The sequence below is a fragment of the Erpetoichthys calabaricus genome, chromosome 18 (assembly GCF_900747795.2).
Source record: "Erpetoichthys calabaricus chromosome 18, fErpCal1.3, whole genome shotgun sequence".
In the NCBI taxonomy this organism is placed as follows: Eukaryota; Metazoa; Chordata; class Cladistia; order Polypteriformes; family Polypteridae; genus Erpetoichthys; species Erpetoichthys calabaricus.
The window spans coordinates 29,723,984-29,746,862 of record NC_041411.2 but is presented as its reverse complement, the minus strand read 5'-3'; the positions used below and the strand labels follow the sequence as shown (position 1 = coordinate 29,746,862).

At 37.5% G+C, this 22,879-nt stretch overlaps 1 protein-coding gene across 1 annotated transcript in view; it reads right to left on the bottom strand.

The window, feature by feature from the left end:
* LOC114668668 (ERC protein 2) overlaps window positions 1-22,879 on the bottom strand; it is a 724,143-nt gene that overhangs the window by 329,376 nt on the left and 371,888 nt on the right. The window contains 1 exon segment of the mRNA XM_028824542.2: window positions 13,810-13,970. Coding sequence (XP_028680375.1) covers window positions 13,810-13,970 — 161 coding nt within the window.

Sequence of the window (22,879 nt, the reverse complement as noted above, 5' to 3'; positions counted from 1 at the left end):
CTTTGTGGCCATTAGTGGAGTGGCAGGCTGTTCCACTGATAATATCATTGATTTTTTTATGCGTTAATCATTTTCGACACTAAGTCATCCAAGTATGATTTTGTTCTACCATTAAAATAATTGCACTTTTTTATATTTTACATCACAGGGAATGACTTGAACAAAGATATTGTTGTTAATTCTCCTAATTTTGGCAATAGTTTTATTTAAGCAAGATGCTAATTACTTAGAAACTAAAATCATTATTAAATTGCTAATTCTACTGTAAAGTTCACAATTGCCTTTTCTTATGCATTTGGCGTGCTCCAGGACCCTTCAAATTAACCTAAATATGTCTTTAATAAAGCCAGTTTAGCCCCAACTCTCCTTTTTATTGAGCTTTATCCATTCATTCCATCGCCCCCATTTTCCACACTTCCTTTGGGGTCATGAAAATACCATTCTATTCCAAAACAGAAAATGCCCCCATTTTCTCACGTTATGTGACTCAGTCCCTCAGAATTCTCAAATATTGTAGTGCTGCATTCTTTAATTCAATTAATTTTTGATAGGAGAGCCCACCCTGCCAACACTGAGAGCATGGCAGAAACAAACTGTAGACAGAGCCAGTCCATCCCAGGGTACACTAATGCACTCATATGGATACAATTTCAGTTGCCAATTAACTTTACTTATACATCTTTGGGATGTGGGAGGAAAACTGAAGAACAAAACGAAAACATTAACTTGCCAAATACTAAGTGGGTAAAGAAGTGGTATGATTAAATTGTTCATACACTGGCCAAGCTTAATCCATGTTTAATTGCAGAGGTTTGTTCTTCACAACGTCAGTTTAATTCACTTCGACATAAGATTCTTCAAATAAGTATATCCTAAAATTAACATTTTTTTTTAAATAAAAGGTGAAATCTAGAAATCAAAAATAACAAAAAATAAAAAACACAACATTAGAAGCAAGTCCTCTTTTTTACAAAACCAAGTCAATCATAACCGTGTTTCCCCGAAAATAAGATCTACTCCGAAAATAAGCCCTAGCATGATTTTAAGGCTGCTCTGTAATATAAACATTACCCCAAAAATAAGCCCTAGTCAAGATCGTCAGCTGAAAAGCAAAGCGCCTAAGCCTACTTCATGCATTGTGACACGTGTGCCCGAAACATCCATTAAATTCTGAGGACACCTTGCCAGAATATTTCTGAAAAGAGTGCTTAATGATTACGTCCATGGGCGCAAGACAGAAACAAAATCCCTGGACGGGGCATCAGCTCACTGCAAGGTGAACACAAGCACACACATATACACTAGTGTCATTTTGGTGTCACCAGATCCCCAAACCTTCATGTATTTGGATGGAAAACAGAGCACACTGTGGAAACCCACCAGGAAAACATGCAAACTCCATAAGGACATGACTCCCTGTGAGACAGCAGCGCTACCGCTCTGCCACCGTGTCACCCCCACATGTGTAACTATTAACAGTATTCATCATTTAAACAAAGTGAACAATTTGTCTGTTAAATGTAACATATATACTGTAATTTTAATGCGTTTTATCATGAAAGTGATATCAAGTATAAATCTAAGGATTATAAATGTGCAGAGAGCTGGAATATCAGAAATGTAATGTGTTCTGTGTGGCAATTGCTGCTGTCAGCTCAGGAGGAAGCCCCTGAAGTGTGTAGCGATTAACAACTGGGTCGGTTTGAAGATGACGTTTACGGCAGTCAGCTTTAATGATAAAATAAACTACGATGTTAAAATGGACATTTCAAAGTTAAAGCCAAAATTTCCACTTTAATCACAAAACAGACAATTTCACCATGTCCTTATGTTTTTTTTCCTCTGTGGCTGAAATACGCCACCGTACATTCTGATGCTATTGTGAAGGTAAAAAAAAAAAAAAAAAAATACGGCAGAGAAGATGGCACGTGAGACTTTTAAAATGTATCGTGTCATTACGATCGGGAATATGTGACACTTGAATATAAAAGCACCACAAATGCATTTGTATGTCGTTTTTTTGCTTCACCACATCGAACCGTTCATCAAACATCATGCACATCGATCCCGGATGATCCTAAAAGTGGCTGGAGTAGCAAGAAATTCAGGCTGGAATTCAAGGTTTGAATGTGGAGAGCTATGATGATAAGCCAGAAGAAAATGACATAATAAAAAGAAAACAAAAATAAAAATTACACAACATTTTCAACTAAATCATGAAAGAGCCCATCTCATAAGTGAGAGGGGTTGCATTAATAAAATTACTTAATGCAATCATGGGAATGAAAGTCTTTATCAGGCACCCTCGAGCAATCTTCAAGACCAAAACCACACCAATAAAAAATATTGCACACAAAACACTAACATTTTCAGAATTTTCTACTCATATTCATATGAACAATAAGGAAAGCAGAACGGTTGGACAGAGACAAACAAATGCTGTAAAATAACAGTATTAATTAAGATATGTGAAAAAATGAATGGACATGGAAATGAAATTGTAGGAATAATGTTTCAGTCAATGGCTCAACCTATTCGATAATTTTAAAAGGATGAACAAGTTTCACAGCTAGCATTAGCAGACCTAAACCACCAATTTTTCCTATACAGGCACCATTCTCTTCAGCATGGAATATAAGGTAACATTTGCAATGATGAGGAGTGCATTTTTTCACAGACCTTATAATTTTCTTAAGAATCTCACATACACTAGTGCAGATAATCTTAAAATGAAGTACTTTGGTGAAACGAGGAACTGAACTCAAATTGCAAGCATTTAGATCTTTCCATAAAGAGAAGATAGAGTGTGAGACAGATGTTTAAATTTAAAGGTGTTTGGGAGACTTTTTATCAAACAGAAATAGGAATCAGTACACAAAGAAATTAGAAACCAAATGTTATGTTTTAGGGATCAGGCAACTCATAATTGGCAAACTATTGCTCTTTTCAAACAAGTCTTGCTTTACTGAAAACAAAATGCAGACAAGCTTCTAATGCAAATCTTGGTCTTAAGTTAGATGGCTGCTATAATATCACAAGCCAACACATGAATCTGGCAAAGATTGTAACAACAGAGGAAGGTCCCAAATAAGTGATCATCAAATGTAAACAGAATGACACAATCCAAATGATACAGTGCGATTAAACAAGATTTCTACCCTATATTAGGCAGCAGTTTTATTTCGGTTTTTTTTCTTTTCTTTTTCCCTTAACCAATCTTATTCTCAGAAAGGGAGTAACCTGATAAACTACACCAGGGGTGCCCAATGTGTCGATCGCGATCGACCGGTAGATCGCAAAGGTAGTGCAGGTAGATTGTGTTGCATTCAAAAAAAAAATTTAAATGTTAGTCTATCATATATCCTCCCTAAGGCATTTGCCACTTGATTGACATACAGAACGGCCAGTCTGAGATTTCTTTTCTTCTAACACACTGGTCATCCCGCACACACGATCAAACGCGCAAGCTACTGCAAAACTCCGGCTATCTAAGTGATCTAGTTAGCCTTCCAATTTATATCGACTAAAAAAGGGATTTAAAAAAAAATTTGTTTGGGGAGGGTATGGGCTGGCTGCGGAATTGGAAGAGGATTTTTTTTCTCACAATGTCACAATCGAAGTGCGTTTGTCTGATCTGTCAATCTATCATTGCTATTCCAAAGAAGGAAAATGTGGAAAGGCACTTTCAAACTGTTCATAAAAACTACGAAACTAACTTCCTTCCGAAAAGCGATCTGAGAAAGAGAAAGAAGAGGGAACTAAAATCGCAATTAATCAGACAGCTGTCATTATTCACTCGGCTGAAATCAAAAGCTCAGTTAATGCTTTTAAACGAAAAATGCAACATCTGTCCTCATAGTTGCAGAGCCTTGATTTGGGGAACATCCAAAACCTTGCGTCAGAGCTGGAGACGCAATGGAAGGCGTGTGCAGAACTTGACAGCATACGCTACACAAAGCAGATTGAAAATTGCCTGTCAGACTTTGACAGACGGTTTCAAGACTCAGCTTTACTTGAGCCAATCGCTACATTTAAGTGCTATCCATTTAGGGAAGATGTTGAAGGTGATTCACCCGCATCAAACATTGCAACACTGTTTCACCTAAAACTCCTCTACAGTGGAGGATGACATTGACATTGACATTACAGGATGACATTCAGCTGAAGTCTGGGGCTCTGGGACAGTTTTGGAACTTACTCACAGAGGAAAAGTACCCAAACATGAGGAAATGTGCTAACTCCTTGACTGAATTATTCAGCTCTATTTATTTATGCGAGTCAGCCTTTTCCCACATGAAGATTATTAAATCCAAATACTGCAGTGACCATAAATGTATTGAATTGTTATTATGCCATAAGGATTATTCAGTTATGCAAGATACGATAACATATATTTTATGTATAAAGTATACTCAGTATATATATATATATATAGCATTTTTAATGTAGGTAATAATTCTTTGCATTTATATAGCGCTTTTCTCACTACTCAAAGCGCTCAGCAATTGCAGGTTAAGGGTCTTGCTGAAGGGCCCAACAGAGCAGAGTCCCTTTTGGAATTTACGGGATTCGAACCAGCAACCTTCCGATTGCCAGTGCATATCCCTAGCCTCAGAGCCACCACTCCGTCCGTAGATCATTTCGACCTGGTCATTTTAAAAGTAGCTCGCAAGCCGAAAAAGTGTGGGCACCCCTGAACTAGACCAACAATCCTAGTCTAAGAGGATTCTCCTTCCAATTACACTGGATTTCACCAATTTTGCGATGTATACATTATTTCAGTTCCTGATTGAGTCGTTCAGCTTGTGTCGTTGGTTGAGGGTGATGAAGATAAATTTAGTTTATTTCTCTTCCAAACAAAAACTTTGTCAAAATGTAAAATACATTGAGAACCACAGTCAGACATAACTGAATTGGGAACCTCTGGAGTTTAATGGCTTCTAAAATTAAAAAAAAAAGGTCAACGTAATGGTGCACCCAATCAGTAATGAAGTACATGGGGGGCCATAAGGGATACACAAAAGGCATAGCAGACATAACAGAAAGTCTGAAAGCACAAGTATTGAGATCATAAATTTCTCACACCTCAACATTATCATTATTATCTTTGCCACCAAAAAGTCTAGTAATGAACATTCTTATGTCTTACAAATATCAGGATGCCCTGAAAATAAAGGATTGAGGCTCTAGTGGAGTATATTACCATAACCTAAGATTTTAAACAAATATTTACTCATCTGGAATATGGGTAACTGCTAGAGAAGGGGAATCTTGAGTCCACTTAAAAATTCTTGTAAATCAGTAGAAGTCTCTGTTTCCATCCCAGCAAGGAATTTCTGTGTTGGAATAAATGGTTCTGTTGTTTATATGAGTTCAATTTAGCAGGACAAGTCTTCTCATTCATCTCACTTGGACAATAAGGGATGAAATAACACTCACTAAAAGATGGAGTCTACCATAATTGTTTTATATTTAAACCATTTGCTGTTTGTAGTTGATGTGAAATTGTATTGCTCTGTGAAAAGCAGGAAGGGAAAGCCCAGTCCTTTAAAATATGGCCTCCATTAGGTCAGGTTCTTGTTAATAATGGCTCCGTAATGTACTTTCAGTCAAATGCAACAAAGGAGGAGGATGGTATTTATTTGATTTGAACACTAAGAAACTATGCTTGTCGAGATACACCTCTACAAATTCCTTTAAAAATATAATGTAGATAATTAAGGTTACTTTTATGCAGTTTCATGGCAAATTATTAGTCAAAAAGTCAATACCTCAAGAATGCATCACAGAGCAAATAATTTTTTTTTTCAGGTGCTCAATCACTGCTGGGCAGACATTTTAAAGAGGATTAATCTTAGACACTATTATAAATTAAAGTCATTACAAAATTGAAATTATAGTAAGAACAAATGATACTGAGGGGGCAACATAAGCGATCAGTCAAACAGAATCTTCCAATGATATCCATCCATCCATTATCCAACCCGCTATATCCTAATTACAGGGTCACGGGGGTCTGATACTCTTCAAATCAAGCACTATGGCAAAGCACTTTAGCAAGGTTGTTATCATAAAGACAAAGAGTAAGCACTTTTTAGTATTATCTTTCAGAGGCCCCAGGTCATGGATGAAATGGTATCATCTTTTGCAGGTAAACAATACAAAAAAAAGTGAAATATCAGCCCCCCTCCACTGTATGGTCCTCTAGCCTCCCTACCAATGCGTACCTCCGAATAAGAAAACACAATGATGCCTATCACAGAAGACCATAAAAGAAATGTTCCCCTTAACAACAAGCATACCTGTGTCCTGATGGGATTTCTACTGGCGGGCAAACAGCTATTGCTATTGAGACTCCAATTATCTTTCATGGTCTTCCAGCTAATTCTGTAACTCTTTCTACAAACCATGCTCAAACATGTCTCTCATTCCTTTAACAATGGCTTTTTTTGGCTCTCCTCACATCTCTGCTTGTTTCCAATCTGGTGTTAAAAGAAAAAGTCAATGACTGCTGAGTTATAAGACCTCTGAGGTCAATCGTTGTTGCTCTTTTCAGAGCGTTATAATACAGGTGCATGCTTGTGTGTGAACATAAAGTGACGCAAGCCCAAGCACGAAAGATCAAAAAAACACCTCACCTGTATTAAAAATAAACCATTGACACCAGATGTAATTATGATATGCAACACAAAACCTAATAAAACAGCATAATTCATTACAGATTCTTACATCAGAAATCAATCACACAGAATACTGAAATGTTGGTAAACAAAACCTTAATCTCACACACTGAAATTTCTTTACTTCATTCTAATTTCCTGGGAAATGAGTCTTAAAAAGACAATATACAACTACAATCCAAAATCTCAGTGTACACAAAAACATTAATACACACGATCAACACGACATTGTATCTATGGGCTATGTGAGCGACGCACAGAATAACAGGTAGCATCTCAGTTTAAAATTAAATCCAGTTCTCAGTGGCATAGAGAAAGCAAAGTCGTTGCCTACCACCTTGTAAAAAGGCTATATGTTACATACATGCTGCACTCATCTTGGAATATTATACATAAATCAGGTTTGAGGACTTATTTGGATTATTACCAATAGCTTCTATAACATTTAAATTTTGGTATGCTGTAGGAAGCTATATAGCAAGTGTTCATGCTTCCCTGCCTCCCTGGGATAGCCTATTTCAGGATACGGGTACACAGTGCTTGAAGTTGAACCAAATTATTCGTGGTCTCCTGTTAGTCGGCATCTTGCTCCTCCTGGCCTTCCTATTTTAAATTGACATGACATTTTTCATAGGCGGTTCGGGGGGGTTAGGCTGGCTTGACGTTGGAGGTCAGCAATACACGATTATTTGATCGAAGAGCCTTTTCCACCCTAGTGGAACTGTGACCACTGATTAGTGCTTCCTGCTTAAAAATTCAAGCACCGCTGGAAACATACAGTACAGGTTCACTTCAAACACCGCTGGGATCTTGCTCTCAGGACTAAACAGTGGACAAACTGTTCTTTCTTATGGCTTGTATACTTGTAAAATGCTTTAGACCAGGGGTGGCCAACGCCGATCCTGGAGGGCTGCGGTGGCAGCAGGATTTTTTCCAACGCAGTTGCTTAATTAGAAGCCGATCCTCACAAATAACAGTTCTTCTTTAATTTCATGGCTTGTTATTGTTTTAAATCTAGCCATGTCAGTTCATTCTTTTTTTTTCCAATGATACATGCATCACCCAAGTGATTTGAAGCCTAAAATATACGAGTAATTTTCAGTTCTTCACTTTCCTTCTGAGTACTTAATTACACTAAATATTGAAAGTTTAACATGCGGGTGGAAATGGAGACAAGCTAGATGTAGAACTGCCAGTTCCTTTGTCATTTGCATCTTATTGTTAATAAGGAGCAGTTAAAACAATGAACACAGACTGTTTAAGACTAAAATAAGCAATTAAGGGTTGAACAAAGCGATATAGAAAAATTTCACTTGAGCAATAAGTGATTCATCAGAAATGAATGATTTCTTATGAAGCAATAGGGTTGGAACAAAAACCCAAAGCCACTGTGGCCCTCCAGGACCGATTTTTCTCAGCCCTGATTTAAAGGATCCGAGTCTTAAATAGGAAATAAATTAAATGAAGTTAGCAAATGAAGTAGCAAAAACTAGTCGTTAATTAAGAAAATGGTTAGAATGAAAACTCTAACTACTGTGGCTCTCCAGAATCAGAGTGGGCCACCCCTGCTTTGGCCTATGATATATTGAAGAAAGCGGTACAAGAATAGGGCTTCTGTTGTATTGTATTAGATCACTGTATTTGAAGGAAGAGAGTTGTGTTAACTCTTTCAGGGCTGATGTCAACTTCTGTCAAAAGGAGGAGTTGACGATGGTAATCAACTGTAAAGTGTGACAAAACCAACTGTTACCTTTTAGTTGGAAAGTTAGCGTCATTAGTTTGACCAGGATTTCCTGGGCTCGTGGGAGTAGTATAGTGCAAACAATAGCAAAAATGGAACTGATATAATGGTGAGGGATACAAGCGAATACGTAAAGCAAAATACTGTGTGGACGAAGTTTTGCCTATTATCTCTGAACCGGACTATGACTTTCCGGACTCTGATTTTGATACAAGTGATCAAAAACGAATGCGAGTTCCAGCTTCAGCTGACTGGTCCCCAGTTAATCGTGGTGGTGCTGAATAGGTTCATGTAGTTGACACACCTATGGCAATGTTCGCCAGGAAGACTGCCACTTAACAATGGTAAGAGGTAGAAAACAGGTTGCAATGCACTGTGACCATGACCCCTGCTGCTGCCCTGGCCACGCAAAGACAGCAAGCCTGCCGCACATTCTTGGCAAACTGGCAGCCGCAGCATGCAGCAACAGACGTTTAATGTTGATTTCTGTGTGAAACCATTGCTTTTCAGAAACTATGTTTTTTTGGAAAAAATATTCAGCCCTCAAAGAGTTAATAAGCAGGGCTTTAAGTTGACTTTGTTTAAAGTGAATGTAGTGTGCAGGAAGAATATGCTACAGTTAAATAATTAAACTGTGGTGGGTTGGTACCCTGCCCAGGATTGGTTCCCTGCCTTGCGCCCTGTGTTGGCTGGGATTGGCTCCAGCAGACCCCCGTGACCCTGTGTTCGGATTCAGCGGGTTGGAAAATGGATGGATGAATAATTAAAAAACACTTTCGAAGTACATTAAGAGTAAGTAAATCCAATACAACTCGGAGTCCTGCCACGTGGAAAAGTTCGCTGACGACACTGCTATCGTGGGCTGCATCAGGAGTGGGCAGGAGGAGGAGTATAGGAACCTCATCAAGGACTTTGTTAAATGGTGCGACTCAAACCACCTACACCTGAACACCAGCAAAACCAAGGAGCTGGTGGTGGATTTTAGGAGGCCCAATCCCCTCATGGACCCCATGATCATCAGAGGTGACTGTGTGCAGAGGGTACAGACCTATAAATACCTGGGAGTGCAGCTCGACGATAAATTGGACAGGACTGCCAATACTGATTCTCTGTGCAAGAGAGGACAGAGCCGGCTATACTTCCTTAGAAGACTGGCGTCCTTCAACATCTGCAATAAGATGCTGCAGATGTTCTATCAAACGGTTGTGACAAGCGCCCTCTTCTATGCGGTGGTGTGCTGGGGAGGCAGCATAAAGAAGATGGACGCCTCACGCCTGGACAAACTGGTGAGGAAGGCAAGCTCTATTGTAGGTATGGAGCCGGACAGTTTAACATCTGTGGCAGAGCGACGGGCACTGAGCAGGCTCCTGTCAATCACGGAGAATCCACTGCATCCACTAAACAGTGTCATCTCCAGACAGAGGAGCAGCTTCAGCGACAGACTGCTGTCAATGTCCTGCTCCACTGACAGACTGAGGAGATCGTTCCTCCCCAACACTATGCGACTCTTCAATTCCACCCAGGGGTAAACGTTAATATTATTCAAAGTTATTGTCTTTTTTTTACCTTCATTTTTATTACTGTTTAATTTAATATTGTTTTTTGTATCAGTATGCTGCTGCTGGAGTATGTGAATTTCCCCTTGGGATTAATAAAGTATCTATCTATCTATTTATCTATCGAATGACAAAGATGTTAATACACCAATAGATATGCAGGCAATAAAAGACAGATAGCCAGAGAATGAAAAGGATCTCTTCAAGGTGTATGAAAAGCAGAAATTGATTAGACTATAAGAAAGAAAGGTAGTCTATGAAATAGAATATTGAAATACACTTAACAAAGTAGTAAAGGCAATTAAAAAGCTGAAGAACAACAAGAGTACTGGGAAAGATGGAACACCAGCAGAAATGATTTAAGGCAAGAGGAACAAGTAAAGGCTAAGAAATACACAAACTGTATGTGGAAATCTGGGAGACACACAGATGGCCATAAGACAGGTGTCAGTTATGGTGATGCTCCTATAGAAGGGTGACTTGAAAAGCTGCTCAAATTACAGGTCAACAGCCATGATGCCATACATGAGTAAAGTTGTTTTGAATGTCCTTTAAGAACGATTACAGACAACCTTGAAGGATAGACATTTAAGTGACAACAGGCCAGCTTTAGGAAACACAAGAGCACTATCCAACAGAGCCTGGTGATAAGAATGTTAGCAAAAGATGTACATTTTAGTTGCTAAAACATTTACCATTGCTTTGTGGATTTTATGGAAACATTTGATTCGGATTGACGTGAAGGGTTCCAAGAGCACTGAAATGAGTGTATGAAGAGAGTTTAGAGTCTGTTCAAGTGGGAAGACAGTTGAGTAACTAAACAAACACAACAATTGGAACCAGTCGTGGACATCCATTGTGTCCATGTATGTTCACAGAACTCTTAAAAAAAATAATGGAAAAAAATGGAAGAAGATTTAAGAGGAGGAATTAGCATTTGAAAGCAAATAGTTAAAGAACAACAATTAATAAACTAAATTAATTAACACAATCTTCAGGAGCACTAGCTGTGTTAGACAAAAGCTGAAAAGACTATGGTTTACTCATAAACAAAGATGAGGAAAAAAATAATGGTGATGGGGAAACAATAAGGCCAATATAAATTTGGATGTAGAGAAACTAGAATGTGTAGACCAGTTTAGGTAGACTAATGACATGAGACAATGACTGCTCAAAGAAAATCAATAGAAGAATGGCTATTGCACAGGGTTCTTTTGTGCCACTGAATGACATCCAGAAAAGTGGTAATATCTCAGTGAAAGTCAAAATGAAGATACAGGTAACATGCATGTTCTCAGCATTACTTTATGCCTCTGAAACATGGACATTGAGAAAGAAGGATGTTTCAAGATTGAATGTTTTTTAAAATTAAATGCTACAGGACGATTTAGAAAATTGGATAGAGATAAAAGGTGAAAATGAAACAATTTGAAAACATCTTAAATGAGAAAAAAGACTATGTTAAATAAGAAGTTAGGTCTCTTTGAGCAGACATGAATAATTAAAATATCAGAGAGAAAAAGACATTGGAAACAAAGAGTAGGAAGACCACCAAAGAGATGGATTGATGACATCAAAGAATGAATAGGAGTAGGAGAATGGAGAGCAATAAAGATGGCAAAGGAAAGAAAAGAATTCCAAAAACCATATGGAAAAGAATGAAAAGCACAAATGGCCTCCACAATTCCTAGATGGAGTACAGAGGATCTCTGGATTGGGATTTAAGCAGCATTATCAGGGTCATACAGTAACATTGAATTGTGGATTATACAAAATCACCTCTTTCTCTATATAATGATCCAATCTCAAAGCACCTTACATGTACTGGTGCTTATAATAACTGTTAATATTTAGTGTATTTTGTATAGTTGGAGCACAGGCAAGTCAATTGACTTGATCAGAGTCATCCTTAGAGTCAGAGGCAGCAATTGCGCAAAGAGTAGTGGGGTTTAGAGTCCAGCTCATTATTCACTAAATAGCACTATTGACAACTGACAACCTGGAGTTTTAAAATATATTATCTTATCCGCTACACCACAGTACTTGCCAAGGCTCAATCTGTGGGACCTGTGGGTTGCAACTCCAAACTCCACTGTTTTCTCATGAGACTCCAATTTCTGTTGTCCACTGCAACAGTTAACAGATGACTGACACATGTTTAGGATAAGAATCTGCACCTGTGAGGGGTAGATGGGAGAAACTGTACTAAGTGGAGAGGATCAAGTATCTTGCTCATGAGAAAGGGAAGAGGTAATTTTATGGTTGAGGCAGAGATCAGTGCAGTGGTAACAGTTTTGTCAGTGCTGACCCGGACTTATTGTAGGTGGTAAAGCAGGAGCAAACTCCTTAAGTAATGCTTTTAATTAAGTTGTTTTTCAGAACCGTCCACACTCTTTTTTTTGAGACCTAACATAGGTTTATTTGTAGAATTGAAAAACCATGTTCTGAGACTTTTCACTAAAGAAGAAAACAGCAAGGTAAGGTAGTTACACTCATTAATCATTCCTGGGTAAAATGGCGACATGCTACAAGCTGATTAGCACATGAAAGTAAGAATTTCACTGTACCCTGTACATGTGGCAATAATAACTGCAACCTATAAAGCTATGGTCATGACCACTGGATAATGACTAAAAGGCTAAAATCATAAGTACAAGCAGAGGAAAATGGAGACATGTTACATGCTGATTAGCACATGCAAGTTAAGAATTGTATTGTACGCTACACATGTGACATTAGTAATTGCAACATATAAGCTATGGTCAAGAACATTGGATAATGACTGAAAAGCTGGAATCATAAGTGGAAGCATCTGAAATAAAACTCCAGTTCGAGGCTGCTTGGCATAGTCAGGTGAGAAGACTCAAAAGCACTCGAGGACCACTGAAGTAAAACTTTTGCTTCTCTAGAATGAGAGCAGAGAGTTGAGGTAATTTTGGGACATAGTGAAGATGGCTCCTGGGTGTCTCCACACAGAGGTGTTTCAGATATAACTTACCGAGAGACAATGCAGGACATGCTGGAGAATGCTTCTGGGTATAGAATGGTCTAGACCATTCAGTCTAGCTCAGCGTGTTGCCACCAGGATTCTTATGAAGGTAAATGAAAGGAAAGTCGGTGACATTTTCTCCGCTTTCATATTACTCACTTTGCTCCTTAAGTCACTACATGAATGTAGACCACACAACGCATCCATGCAACTTCCAGTTGTTTTACCAACTCACGCCCATGTTTTGGCAGAAACTTATCCCTATCCTTGTCATGCTTCCCCTCCAGACACTACCTGTGGTACTAACACTGACAAGTACATCCTGTCTGTGACAGAAACACAGATGTGTACCCAGCAAGAATAATAGATCACATGCCAGCGACTTAAAGGAAACTGAGGAGCAATTTCAGACTTCAGTAATTCTGCTTCTGGCTATCTACAGTAATCCATTAACGTAGACTGAACAAATGCCAGACTGAAAACATTAGTTACCATCAGATGTCTGGGTCTGTGTTTCCAAAGTAATAGGACACATCCTCCTCGTAATAATTATCACTTGACTGTGATATGAGAATCAAATATGCAGGCATTCCCAGACCCTACAAATGCTGGAGATCAGCAGCTCCTATTCATTCTTATGAGCATAATGTGAGAAAGTCATTTCATAAAATTGTTTCAGAATTTTCAAGAATTTAACAATGGCAAATCAAGTCACCTATGATGGCGAACTCTTATAGTTAGCTCTGAGGTGGTTAATAAGTTAGCGCCACAAACAATGTACAAGGTATAAGGAATGTGGCCATATTTTACCTTCAGTAGTAACAAGAGACACACTGCACTTACTTCATCTCTAAAATTTCTTCAAGCTGTTTCCTCCTCTCATGTCGCAGGTTGGTTAGGTGTGCATCCTTTTCAGCAAGAGAGTGCTGGGTTGATGATAGACGCGCTTTAGTTGAATCTAACTCCTGTTTGGTTTTTTCAAGGATGTTCATCAGTTCTTCAAGCTACAAATGAAAAGAGAATTGGAGTAATTTGTTCCTCATCTTAGACTACCTTTACTGACCAACACAGAGTTCCTTACAAAGAATGTGGAAAATGTTAAAAACGATCGTCTGTTTTGTCACGGAAAAAAAATGACGAAGAAACGTTAATCATTTGCTGCATTTCACAACATTAGCAAAAAATAAAGTATAATTGTTTTTCAGGCATTACAGATAGAATCTATTAGCAGTTATTCCTAAGCAGATGGTAGAAAGCCATATTATAATCTAAGTAAAACAGAAACATTGAAGGCATTCTGAGCCTTTATAGGCATACATGGAATACTACAAAAACAAAGTAACAGTGACAATTCAAATGGTAGAGAGAACATTAAAATGCATGAGGCCAATATGCAGAATTATTCCCTGTTCATCCCAGCCTTCAGTGAGAGTAAGGCAAGCAGAAACCTCGAGATAGGCTCTGTTCTCTGCCAAACTTTGGGGTTTTCATAATTCTGTCCCTGGATATCCAGCTGCATGTTTTAGTAATGGAAGTCATGCACATCACCATAACCTGGAAATGCACATTTACTCCATTTTGGTAAATAACTATAAGGACAGATAGAGCTTTATTTGTCCCCTTGGAGAAAAGCAACTTTTTTACAGAAGCTTATTAAATAAATAGATGCATAGGTAAGTAACAACAAACCTACTTACTGTGGTCTAAACACAGACTAAAAAGATAAACTTCTGACTTAGCAGTCACAGTGAGACATTACACAGGTGTATGGCTGTTGGGATAAAGGCGCCCCACTAGCATTTCCTGACACAGTTCTGCTGAATAATCTGTTGGCTGAAAACTGCTCAGTGTTAGAGATGTGTACAGAGCAAAGAGAAAAGCAGACAGGATTTGTCCTTGTGGTGCGCCAGTGTTGCTCTCATCCGTGTGGTCTGCCTGACAGATTGTCCATTATCCAGGACACCATAGGCTAATCCACATGCATATCTCTGAGCTTACTACTTAACAGGGATGGTTAGCTGGTACTGAAGGAAAGTATCGTGAAAAGCACTCAAACATGTGAGAGCAAAGCCCGATATGTTACTGCAACACCTCTGACCACATTTCCTGGTGTCGATTTTCAACTCCTGTGGTTTGACCTCCTACCAGACTTGACTTGGAGATCCTTTGAATTCCTGGATTACCTCTAGTGACTTTCGTATGCCCAGGTGTATTCAATAAACGTCAGACTACAAAAATTTATTGAAAATTTTATTGATGGAAGTAAAATGCTTGTAATAAAAAAATATAATAATATTTAAGCAGTTTCAACTGCTTTTAACCTAAAATTAAAGTATTTTTCAATGTTTATAAAATGTTTCCAAAATCCTTCAATGACAAGGATCCATAGTTGCACAGCGTGTAAATACATCTTCATGTGAAAGATGTTCCTGGAACCACGTCAAAGTTGTCATTCAGGGACAAACAGGAAACTAATTCTATCAGGCCCACCCATTAAGGTATCTTTCTTATATCTTCGGCTACTTAAACCTAAAGAAATGTGAACATCACCTCCCTGACACCTTAACCAGTGGTAACATCTATACATTATGCAGACTGTAATGAAACTCATGATAAATAAAATCACACTGGTGTGATTAAAATTCTTTAAAATAAAGTGTCATATTTATATTAAATTAGTCCTGCAAACTTGGGTTCCTAGCACTTAACATATTAAAATGTTTCATTCAACTCTCTTTTAAATATTGTTAGTATACTGCTCTAGAGGTGTGCTGTTCTAGACACGTCTTAAAGACAGCTTTGTCTTGAAGCATGCTGTATATGTCTACTACTGGTTAAATTATATACAAAAAAAAGAAAAAAGAAAAAGGCTCTTAAAATCCACACCTTTATCAAAATATTTCAGCTCTTGCTTGTTTTTATGTGCATCTCAAGAGAGACTGAAAGTCGAATTCAAATGCATTAAGTGAGACCCTGTTTTATTGCCAAATGTATATAAAAATCTCCATATTTTCAAATGAATCATTCTGTAGTTAAACAAATATGGTCTCTTGGAAAATCACTTTTCACCACCCTCCAAATCATTAGGAGTTTATGAAACCTTATGAAATTGAGGGAATGCACCATTTCCGTCTATCAGTTTTATTTCTGTTTTTGTAGTCTTGGTGTAGTCAAAAGCAGAGGGGATAGGAAAGTTATAGAGCAACTTTTAAATGATCATTTGTTATAGCCGTTGACATACAAAACTAAGTAAACAGTGTAAAAACAAAGAGGGGTTAACACACATAAGTGTGCATCTGACATACTAAAGGTTGTTAAATTAAACGGGGTTAGAGTTCAAGTGAATGACAGATTCTTAAAATTCCCCTGAGCCTTCATAACATCAGACAGGATGATGCACGGTTACACAGTGACAACGATGGAGACTGGTCTTATTTCTACTAGACTAAGGCAGTGGAATTTTATATTTATGAGCTCTCTCTCTCTCTCTTTCTATATTTTATTAATATATATACACACACATACATACGTGTACACTGTTTGTCAATTATGCAAAAACCGGTGTAGGAGGACACTGTTATTAGCGTGCACAACATTTTGTACTACCCAAAGTGTGGTCCCACCTAAGACTGCAGGTGTTGAGCTTTCTTCTCAATTAATTTAGATAACAATTTTATTCCTTTACTGAATTTCAGCTTCTGTCTAAGAGTATGTAATTATGTCTCACTGTGGGTTGTGTTTAGCCATGTTGAATTTCCATAAGACATTTTTTTCCCCCCATTTATTTTCATCTGGACCCTTTTCTGAGAAATAAACAGGTTCAAAAAGGGTATACAATGTTGCTAACCCCTTAAGGAGAATTGTTGCTTTTAATTAATCCAAAAGCCCCCACAAAAAACCAAAAACACCTTTTTTTTTTGTGAGTTTTGTGATTGTGAAGCCACATTCAATATAAGATTTTGCATCAATTTTTACAAAACTGTATACGAAAGGAAATTTGGTTGTTTAGTTTACTATTAGCTCTTATTTTGTGATGTTATAAGTTTACTGAGAAAATGGATGGATAGATGATTATTATACATAAGCAATGGAGCGAGATTCAGGACCCTGGACCTGGGCAGTAGAAGCCTGCTCCAACATACAAATGGGGATTATGTGACAATATCTGAAATAGACTGTTGACATTGAGACTCCACCATCTCTGACTTAGTTCAATCTTGGACTACTGTCTGAAAAGATGTTACTTTAATGCTGTTTTGTTCACTTATTTGTGAAATCAATTATATAAGGTTTGCCCACGGGTACCCTAAAACTTTTTATTGTATCCTCTTACACACAGACACACACATATCATGGCTATCAAATGAAAACGGCATTAACAAACACTTGGACACGAACCCAGCATATGCAGGCTTAAAAAGACGTGCAACCACACCCTCTGAACCCCACTTTTTTAATCCACCTCCCCTTTACAACACACCTACTCCACCCCTCTGCCTCATTTGCTACATATTGCCTTTGATACCTTTATGTCTAATCATTTTCCTTTGACGATAACTCCTGGTTGGGGTTGAAAGCTTAGAAATGAAAAAAATTAATTAAAGTTATGTGACTCATCTTCTTCCATTGTGGATTTCTAGCTGCAAATATGCAAACTGTATCGCAGACCTTCGTTTCTATAAATTTCCAATTTATCTTTATTAAGCATTCCAATCATGAGCCCTATACGCTAAAGGACAATTGTAAATACAGTATGAAAAAGGAAGTACAAAATTAATTAAAAGGTGAGTTCTATGCATAAGACAAACTCCAAACTTCCTGAAATACAAATATTATCCCATGAGGTTTCCCAACCCCATTTTCTGCATGACGGTCACACAGATTTACAATAAGGTAAATACATCTTAATCTAAAAAAATTGTCCCAGACAAAGAATTCAATACATAATGTATTATGAGTTCAGTTGCAGCTTAGTTAATCAAAAACACATTAACCAGGGTCAAACAAAACTAAGATGTACGATCGCATAATCTCCAGTTCTTTCAGGTAAGAGTGGATTTTAAAATCCTCCTTTCAAAAAATGATAATTTGTGGATTATCTTGACCCTAATCCCCCAAACAGACAGAAACACATTAATCTGGTTAATCTAACGTACAGTATAATTAATGAGGAACTGCAGGCTGTCCCAACGGTGTCAGGTGTAACAAATCCTGAATAGGACACATCACATGCTACCCTCTTCCACACCACCATGTTCACACATATCAGGTCAATTTATAGACACTAATCAAATGAATACGTACATGTATATACAGGGTGAGTCAAAATTATGTTAACATTTGAATGGCGGAAACAGTTTATTCACAAAACATACTTACATATGGGAAAGATGATTTGCAGGAATGTCACAACCTGTTCACCATCGTGTTCTACACATGTACTGTATGTGGCACATAAAATTGTCCACAAAAATTGTATATAAGTACATACATAGCAGTACCATTAGTGTTAACATAATTTTGACTCACCCTGTATTTGGGATTTAGGAGGATACTAGAGGAAAAAAGAAAACAAAAACGAGCTGAATTTTGCCTAATTTGAGATGGGACAACACACTGTTTTTAATATGAGTGAGCTAAAATACCATTACATAAAGAACATCTCTGAGGACCATTTGCTAAAGCACTGGGAAAACCCATTGACTGTGTGAATAATAGGTTCACTCAGATCTTATCATCACAAACTACAGTATAAATCACAACAGCTTTGGCCTTTTTCTCGGATCAATTTTTGACAGACTAAATTTGTAATTTGAGGGGACACAGCTGTACCTGCTGGAAACGCAAGGCCAGGAATGGCAGATCTGTGGCCAAAATTTAATATGCTTGTAAAATAAATAATTAATATATATTTTTGCTTAAAAGTTACATTTTAGTGCTTCATGTTGTTAAAAAGTCATGAGAAAAATAAATTGCACTCATTTTGACTAAAATTTATAGGTTTGTGGAGAAACGCCAGGAGGTTCATGGCTATTGCTTTTCTTGGCAGCCTAATTTCTACGTTACAGACTACATTTTGTTGTGTTTGTTTAATCCACAGAAATGTGTGCAAAACAATCTTCAGTCTAAAATAAATTTCCCATAAAACACCCAACTAATGCCATAAGAAAGGGTGTAACAGAAAAGCTTTGAAATATTTAAAAAAAAAGCATAAGCCTCAGTTTCCAGTTTTAGGGTCATAATTTTGAATCAGGAGTGAAAATGATCAGGGCTTCTGTGTTTAGGTTTTAAGTATCATATCTCCTCTTTTTTAACCAAAAAAAAAAAAGTGTTGAGTTTTGGATGAATGTGCAATGGCAAGAGGTTTCTTATTCATCTCACATAATAAGTAGCTCTGTCAGGTTGGAAAATGACGCTGAGGGTTACAGGGTGGCTTCAAAAGTCATTGGTCTAATTACATGAATCACTGGGTAAATGCTACACTATTTTAAAACAGCAAATTCTATATAGCTCTTGTGAGTTTAAATAAAAATGTATGTTAAAATATTAAAAACTAATGAATAAGAATTTTAACAAATTATATGAATCAAACATTATGGGTTTTTACATTACAAGTATTTGCCAGCAATCATGAAAGATATCAGGATTATCATGGGTCATATTTAGAGGTACACAGTGGGGTCCAGAAGCTATAACTGTCTAAAACAATTTCATATATCAGTGTATTCAAGATGTAAAAACATATTTAACTACCTCTGCCACGTATCTGCCCAACACTGAGCTTCAGCGAGGTTTCTCTTGAGTAATGATTATGTTGATTAAACGAGGGACGTTCAAAAGGTTTCCGCACTTTTTAACTCTATTTATTACGAATTTCAACAAACAAATTACATCACTTTCCTACATAGTCACCTTCGTTTGTGATGCAATTTTCCAAATTCAAGTCGTACCAACTTTTTAATGCCCAGTTACTACTACTCTTACTAAGTGTGGAAACCTTTTTGAACGTCCCTTGTAGGCACGACCTAGTGACCAAATTTAGAAACGTTTTCAAAGTTAATCATCATTTTATTAAGGTTAAATTAACAAAAAGCTGCAGTCTCAACTCCTATTCTCGTGCAACTTCAACAATTTTACCTCTACTAATTTAGTAACATGTTGTGTTTAAGCCAGTTTTGTATTCATTTGCAAACTCACCATGACTCTTAGAATCTTGTAAATTATCTTATCAAGCTGCTTAAAAATCAAGATAAACAGTATTGCAGGTGCCACTAATTCTAACAGGACACATTAAAGCTGCACACATTCTTTCTACCATAGACTGAATGGTACTGAAGCTCTTGTTGTAAGCACCTTTGTATGGTACACACATGATATTCAGAATCATAACCACATCAATGTTATTGTTTGGTTAACACCATTCACATTGCTCACCATACAAAGCAAAGAACACCACATAAAGAAACGCAGGATAAGAATGCAGAAGAGAAGAACATCCAACCTTCTAGGCACTCAGACCCCTGTTTAATTATCTTACTGGCATTAGAGGATGGAAAAGTTGTAAAATAAATAAATAAATACTTATTGGCTATGGTAAAAAAAAAGTGAGTATCTATGGGAAAAACTTGATCATGTGGTCTTGTATGTCAGATCGGAAGTAAAGAATATAGGTGTCATCATTATATATTCAGAGGTAAATTTTACATTATATATTAAACGTATAACTAAGACTTTATAAACAAGTGATGCTGTTATTAATCAAAGTTTAAGGGTACAGAGAGCAGCAGCATGAAATGTTCAGCTGGAACCAACAAAGGATAGGATGAGTAATTATCACAGGTCACACTCATGTGCACACTGACAATCACCAGACATGGAGTATGGTTCATTTAGCCTTGAACCCACCCAGTTTCCTGGTATCACTGTATCATTGTAGCACCCAGAGCAAGATAATTTAAACATTAATTAAATTGCAAGAAATTACAAACAGTTCAAATCTGTAAACTTTTTGACCTGAAATCAGAATAAGTGAAAATGATGCCCCTGTGTGATTATCTGCATTATTCGGAATTGAATCTGTTCAGATATTTTGTGAGCTTCAATAGTATATTAATGAGAATCTGAAATAATAAAAGGCTCTAAAATTTGGCTGTTATTTATTTCAATGTACAAGGTAATCAATCAACTATTCTTCTTCTTCGTCCTCCAGTTGCTCCCGTTAGGGGTCACCACAGCAGATAATCTTCTTCCATATTTTTCAATCCTCTGCGTCTTGTTCTGTTACATCCATCACCTGCATGTCCTCTCTCACCACATCCATAAACCTTCGCTTAGGCCTTCCTCTTTTCCTCTTCCCTGGCAGCTCCATCCTTAATATCCTTTTCCCAATATACTCAGCATCTCTCCTCTGCACATGTCCAAACCAACACAATCTCACCTCTCTGACTTTGTCTTCCAACCGTCCAACTTGAGCTGACCCTCTAATGTCCTCATTTCTAATCCTATCCATCCTCGTCACACCCAGTGCAAATCTTAGCATCTTTAACTCTGCCACCTCCAGCTCTGTCTCCTGTTTTTTTGGTCAGAGCCACTGTCTCTAACCCATATCAAAAGCATTATTTACAAACACCTATCCTCCCCCAATTCACCTCTACACAATTGAATGGATATTTAGATTCTGCTATTTCAATGCATATTTTTGTTTTGTGTATTCCCCTCTCCCTCTTGTGTGTCCATGGATTCCACCCTCTAAAGACATGCTGGTCAAGTTGTTTGACAACTCTTAAATCCGTCCTGTACAAGTGTCAGTGTGTACGTGTGGCAGTGGGCCCAATATGGAGAGGCAACATGTCCAAGGACTTTTCTAACCAAGTACCTGGTGCTTCTGGTATAGGCTCTAACCAACACTTTCCTAAATTGGATTAAGCGTGACTCTTAACAATATTTACACCAGCTTTATTCATATACTGTATAAATCTGATCAACTTAATCCCTCACATTGAGAGCAAAGCTGTCAACACAGGTTCTAGAGGTGCACACTTCCAAAATCAACTGGCCCCTACTGCTGCTGGGATAGACTCCATCCCACTGCAACCCTGAATTGGATCAAGTGGGTTTGAGAATGTTATGTTTATGTAATGTAAATAAATTCCTAAAAACCACTAGGAAAAAAAACTTGCTGATGTTTGTCAGCCTGAAAAAAAAGGCTACTAACTATTTCTAAAGCTCTGAAGCTCCACCTAACCACAAGTCAGAGGCACATTGGCCAAATGGAGAAAGACTGGGATAGCAGTCAATTTTCCTAGGATTGGCTATCCTGCCAAAATCTTTCTAAGCAAAAAGTGAACATTTCTTTTTTTAAGTTACAAAAATCCTAGAACAACATCTAGGCATCTGCATGTCACTCTTACTTTATCATATTCAAGGCACCATCAGAAAGACAATTGACAAAAATGGGATATGTTGCAGAACGGCAACTACATCTGCAAAAAGGTTACCCTACATTCAACAATGACAAACTCACATTAGCGGTCTAGTATGGTGGCTGAAGTGTTCTGATTAGAAAAGACTTTACTTAAAGAGGAGTTCTTATTATTAAATTCTGTAGAGTGGCTTTCAAGTTCAGTCCAGGGTTTACCAGCCTGTGCTGTAGGCTTTTACTCCAACCAGTTCCACAATCAGCAAGTAATCTTCCTTCGAACTGATGTAATTGTTTAATTAGCTGCTATTTTACCTTTTTTTAGTCTGCATTCAGAACAGCATAAAAGGGTGAGGTTTACATTGATAAGAAACTTAGAAATATTTGTATTTTTGCAACAGCTTTAAATACTTAACTCCCTTTGTCATTTTTCTAGTCATTAATGTTTTTTCTGAGCTCCCTTAATTGTATTCTAATAATGACAGTGAATGAAGA